Source organism: Lathyrus oleraceus, chromosome 2, assembly GCF_024323335.1.
Source record: "Lathyrus oleraceus cultivar Zhongwan6 chromosome 2, CAAS_Psat_ZW6_1.0, whole genome shotgun sequence".
Lineage (NCBI taxonomy): Eukaryota > Viridiplantae > Streptophyta > Magnoliopsida > Fabales > Fabaceae > Lathyrus > Lathyrus oleraceus.
The window spans coordinates 57,900,687-57,907,008 of NC_066580.1; the positions used below are offsets into that span (position 1 = coordinate 57,900,687).

General features: G+C 33.0%; 1 protein-coding gene and 1 non-coding gene across 2 annotated transcripts; one reads left to right on the plus strand and one right to left on the minus strand.

Moving 5' to 3' along the window:
• The first annotated feature begins 427 nt into the window (after positions 1-427).
• LOC127121910 (uncharacterized) lies at positions 428-910 on the plus strand. Its single transcript, XM_051052333.1, has 2 exons — positions 428-515; positions 594-910. Exons 1-2 carry the CDS (start codon positions 428-430, stop codon positions 908-910), a joined length of 405 nt encoding a protein of 134 aa, XP_050908290.1.
• A 3,929-nt stretch (positions 911-4,839) lies between these two features.
• LOC127124490 (small nucleolar RNA R71) lies at positions 4,840-4,946 on the minus strand. The gene has a single exon (XR_007803975.1). It is a non-coding gene; the product is annotated as a small nucleolar RNA R71 (small nucleolar RNA).
• Between the last annotated feature and the right edge of the window lie 1,376 nt (positions 4,947-6,322).

Here is a 6,322-nt window from a genome sequence, read left to right on the forward strand (position 1 = left end):
AGTCATGAAGAGAGATGAGAGATTTAAATTTTATTTTAAATTTCAAAATAAAAATTCTATTGTCTTAATTACCATCAAACTCAAACAATTATTACATTTATGATTTTTTTTTGTCAAAATTTTGTTTAAGATTGGATCGGTTAATAAATTAATCTAACACTTATAGTTGGCATTGTGTGAAAATATTTCTTACCTCATTTAAAAAAAATTACAATGTTTAGCCTTTCATGGCTCAATAGATTTTGAATGACCGGTTATCCTATGAGCTACCCAAACATTACGCTCTACGTTTTGTTGTACAATATCTATTATATACGTTTTGTTGGCTCTTTTTCTTCTTCTTACATTTATCTTATCTCATTATAAATATATATTTTTCATTATATTCCTCATATTTTACAAGAAACCCTTAGTTATTGTAGCAGGGATGGAAACCAAGTTATCTATCTTCTTATGCTTCTATGCACTTCTTGTATTTGTTGTAACAAGTATGCCTTTCGAAGATGAGAAACAATGTATCTATATAAATAACTTTCATATAAGCACAATTGTTTTTCTTCATTTATATTTAATAAATTTTTGTTTATTTGTAGATGGTGAAACAAAAGAGTCAAAGAAAGATATTAGAATTAATGGACATTTACACGATCTCAGCAAAGGTAAAATTTGGATAGGCATTGGTGGAAAAATAAACAGGAGCTGCGGTGGAAACATTATAAACTTTCATGAAGGTCGAAAAATGGACGATGGTGGAAACGTTGTAAAATTTCCCAGTGGTGGAAGATCGGGCTACGGTGGAAAGGTCGTCAACTTTCCTAAAGGTGGAAAAGACGGCGGCCGTAGAAACATCATAATCTTCCCCGGAGTTGAAGAAGGGGGCGGTGGTGGGAACGTGGGCGATGGTGCATAAACCTAGCTCCATAAACTAGACGCACGTTCTCCACTTCTAGATCATAGATTACATTTAAAAATGAAGGACTTGAAGTTTCTTTGATTTTATTGCATGTAAAATACTAATGTGTAAGCATTGCTTTATAAATGAACACACCTAGTTATCATTGAGTTATCAGCTATTCCTACCTTCTTCCTTACAAGAACAGTGAATAATGCAAGAATATGTGAACAGTGATTATGAACCATAACATATAAGTGTATCAACAATAACTTTAAACAGTAAAATAAAATTGGTTAATAAAAAAAAAAGTTGATTAATGAAGTGATGAAGTTGGTTAATATTAAAAATAAAAAATTTAATTAATTTTTATTGAATTTTAAATATATTAAGAATTTTTTTAACAAAATATGCTAATTAAATTAATTTTACAATAACTATTCTAAATTGTAATTGAAATGATGGTAGGAATTAATCACATATAAAAATATATATTTTACTTAGAAGGAAAAAAATGCTTGAGAGTGACATTGTTTTGTTTTGATTCTTATCTTTTTTATACTTATCTTTTGATTTAGATATCTACTTTTAATATATAAAAGTTAATTACCACCATAATTACTTAATTACCCTAATTACAATCCATAATACTGCTACTTTCATGTTCCTATAAGTAATTTCGTACTAAACTCTATTTAATTATTACTAAACTCTATTTCGTACTAAACTCTATTTAAACTCTATTTAAATAAATTACCTATCTTTAAATGACAAAATGAATTTTTTTTAATAATAAATATTACCGTTATTTTATTGTTGTTGCAATCTTATCATTCCAAAATGAAATCAATATTCTGAAATCAAATTAATTATTATTGTAGTTTTTTTGCCAAATATTATCGTTACTTGATTTTCTTTAAATGACAAAATGAATTTTTTTAATAATAAATATACTGATATTTTAAGTGGTCTTTCTGAGATGTCAGAACCGAGAATATGAACAGAGGGAGAAGTAATATGAAACGGTTTGATGAAAATTAGGGTTTTATTTAATTGAATAAATTGATATTATTATTATTAATATTGTTATTTATTAATATTTATTATCATCATTATTAATCCCATTTACCCACTTAATAACTCAAAATATTCCAAAACCCCTATTCCAAAACCACTGACAATATTATACCATTTTAACTAACTCTACCATTTTACAATTTAATAAAAATATATATTTAATGGTATAATTATATGTTATTAAATTATAACTTTAAATTAAAAATAACTATTTAATATAGTTGATTAATATTAATTGAGTAATTTAATATTATTGTTAATTTACCTACCAATTAATTATTATTATTGTTATTATTATTATTATTGATATTTACCCGCCATATATGATAAGAATATTTTTAAAATTTAAATAGTATATTTATTATTGGATTTGATTTGATTTAATTGAGATCCAAACTCTATAAATTAAAATCGGTTACTTATTATGAACAATAATATAGGGTCATTCCAATGTCAATCTATTATTAATTGAATAATATCACATTTTTGGACTTGATTTAATTAAATTATAGTGTTATTTGATTCGATTTATTTTATATTATTCAATATTACTTGGTATTCTATTATTATTATTTATTTCTGGTGTCATTATTTGAAGCATGTGTGAAAAGGAAAGAAAAGGGGTGCAAAAAGAGGATTCTGTAGGAAAGCATCTCACTAAAGCCCAGCCCACGCCAACTACAAGGAAAATAGTCTGTGACGACCGCCACACTCACGTGACGAACGTCACGCCACCCTACTTAGTGTTACGACCGTAACACATGGTGTGACGAACGTCACACCCACCACTCCTATTTTTTGGCATTGACGCACGTAACAGAAGCACGTTCTCTCCTACTTTTCCTCTTGACTCGTTGACGCTTTAGAAACCCTACTGAAGAAACTTTTGTGAAACGGTTACTTTATGGACGAATATAAATAGACCTCAGAGGATCCAATTGACGAATCCTCCTCCACGCCGTGCAATATTTTTACAGCAATATATTTTCTTTAGCATTCCATTTTCTCAGCATTTTATTTTCTTAGCATTTTCTTTTCTTTTCTTTGCTAGCTTAATTTACAAAGCATTCGATTTATTTTCTCACAATAGTTTCTACACCGGAAACTATTGTGTAACTTTTATTGGATCTAACCTTAAGTTAGATTATAGTATTTTATTTCCTTGTATTTATTTTCCTATTTGATCGAAGATTGTGAAGAACAAATCCAACCGGCTTGTGGTGGAGTGTTCAAGCATCGAAGCTAGGGGATAAAACCAAGATTTCTATTAATTTTACAGGTTCATTAATTTATTGTTTTAATTTATATATGCTCTGTGCTGCTGTTTATCTATATTGGTTGTCTGATATGGCTGTATTTAAGCATAATTATTGTTTAGGCATGTTTAGCATGTCCGACTAATTTATTTAGATATCGGTATGTAAAGTAAGCGGAATAAAGGAATCAAAACTAGTTCGTTTAAATTTGTTTCAAAACTTAGTCACTCTTTTTATGGCTTCAATTTACAGAGTTAATACCAAAGTTTTTGTACGAGAGTAAAAGACATAAAGAAGTTAAAATCAATAGAACGATAGTTTGAGCTTTTAACTGGACATTGTAAATTGAACATTAACTTTAAATCAGGGCGAAAGCAATTTTTAAAGTTAATTAAATCCTAATCATTTTCAAAAATTATTTTTAAAGGTTAAATGTGAGGACGAGAGTTAAGCATTTAAGTTTAATTATATAGTCTAAGTCAACAGAGCGAGAGTTTGAGACGAGGGCGTTTAAACGGTTAGTATTTTCTTAAAAAGAGTTTCTATAGATTCTATTGTTTTCAAAAAGTGATTTTAGATTTAACTAAATAGTGAGAGCGTACGTTAATATAAAGTCATAGTCTGGTTCAACAGAGCGAGAGTTTGAGAAAAGACTTTTAATTAATAGTGTCTACTGAAAAGACTTATTTTAAAACTAAGAAACCAACGAAGATTTGATTCCCTAATTACGACGAACTACATACCGATATCCGCGTTATTTGATATTTAATCTAGATCCAATTTTAGTTTTACTTTTCCCCCTAACCATCAAAGTATCATCCGCCTTAGCTTTACGAAGTAACCTTAGAAAAACGGTATATCGATTCATTAAGTCCCTGTGGGATCGATATCTTTTAAAACTACGCGATTAGACTGTGCACTTGCAGTTAATACCCCAATAGACTCATAAAGTCGCGATCAAGTTTTTGGCGCCGTTGCCGGGGGCTTTTATTTAGTCGATATCGTAACTCTTCTGTTATGCTGTAGAGACTAAGGCAATTTTTATTTTTCCCTTATCTTTCGTTGATTTGTATGCCACACACTCGCTCACAAGGCGAACCGTACTACTTACGAATCAACGACGTTGAACGATATCTCCGAGTCTTACGACGAATTCGGGAGTATCGGGCTGCAAACAATCTTCCTCCAATCGAAATTCCTGATCTCAAAAATCTCCTTCCTTCGCCGATACCCGAGATGGCAGAACCAGCTCGTGCTCTTCGAGATTACGCTGCTCCATCGCAAGATGAGCCGCATTCGAGTATTGCTCCACCCGCAATCGAAGCGAACAACTTTGAACTTAAACCTTCGCTGTTGCAGGCAGTGCAACAGAACCAATTTTCTGGAAAGCCTACCGAGGATCCAAACCATCATTTATCCGTATTTGTCCAATACGCTGATACTGTTAAAGCTAATGATGTCACTTCAGAGGCAATTCGACTTCGTCTCTTTCCTTTCTCGTTAAGAGATAAAGCTAGAAGATGGATTCAGTCTCTTCCTTCCAACTCAGTCACCACATGGAATAAGTTGAAGAAAGTCTTTCTTGCCCGATATTTTCCTCCAAGCAAAACAGCTATGTTAAGAGCCCAGATAAATGGATTTAAGCAGAAAGATAACGAGTCTCTTTTCAAAGCATGGGAAAGATACAAAGACATGATGAGACTTTGTCCACACCATGGTTTAGAGGACTGGTTAGTAATTCACACCTTCTATAATGGTCTCTTGTACAACACAAGGTTGACAATAGACGCTGCCGCAGGTGGTGCGCTTATGGATAAACCTTACGCTGACGCTTATCAACTTATCGAAAGCATGGCCCAAAACCATTATCAGTGAGGAAGCGACCGAACAATGGTAGAAAAACCTCAAATAAAAGGGGGCATGTACGAGATAAGTAGCCTTGATCATGATAATGCAAAAGTGGATGCTCTTGCCCAGAAAATCGAAAGTTTAAATGTATCACCTCCAACCACCGTGGTTGCCGTAACTCAAAATTGCGAAGTCTGTGGAATTCAAGGTCACACCCCTACAGATTGTCAACTCCTAACAGGAATCCAAGCAGAGCAGGTGAACTATGCTCAAGGAAATCCTTACTCGCATACCTATAACTCAAACTGGAAGAACCATCCTAATTTTTCATATAAAAGTAATAATGCTTTATACGCACCAAGTCAAGCTCCCAGTCAAGCTCCAGCTATACCTCCTGGATATCAAAAGCCGACCCCATCTACACCTAACAACAACGTTCCTAGGAAATCCAATTTGGAAATCATGATGGAGAACTTCATAGCTTCTCAACAGCAAACCAATAAAGAATTCTTAAACCAGAATGTACACACTAGCGAACAGATTAAACAACTAGCAAGTAAAGTAGATGCCCTGGCTACCCATAACAAAATGCTGGAAACACAAATCTCGCAAGTAGCTCAACAACAAGCGCCTACTGCTGCCACAACTGGTACATTTCCTGGACAGCCCCAACCTAATCCGAAAGGCCACGCTCATACAATTATTTTAAGAAGTGGAACAGAGGTAGAAGGACCGTCTGACCCAAGGATTGAGAACCAAAACTCTAAAAAGTCAACTGAGGAAGAAGGTAGACCTAAGGAAAAGGAAGAGAGTAATAAAGAAACCGTAGAAAACAAAGAACCTTATGTAACTCCGCTGCCTTACAAACCACCTATCCCTTATCCTCAAAGGCTAATTAAAACCAAAGACGCGGGCCAATTTAAGAAATTTGTTGACCTACTGAAACAATTAAACGTCACCATACCTTTTACAGAAGCTATTACACAGATGCCTTCATATGCTAAGTTCTTAAAAGAAATTTTATCTAATAAAAGGAAACTTAAAGATAGCGAAACCGTTACACTCACTGCTGAGTGTAGCGCAATAATCCAAAATATGCCTCCTAAACTTAAAGACCCTGGTAGTTTCTCTATACCCTGTCATATAGGAAAATTTGTCAGAGACAAAGCTTTTTGCGATTTAGGAGCCGGTATCAGTGTTATGCCCTTGTCCATATGCAGAAGACTGGAAATGGGAGAATTAAGACCAA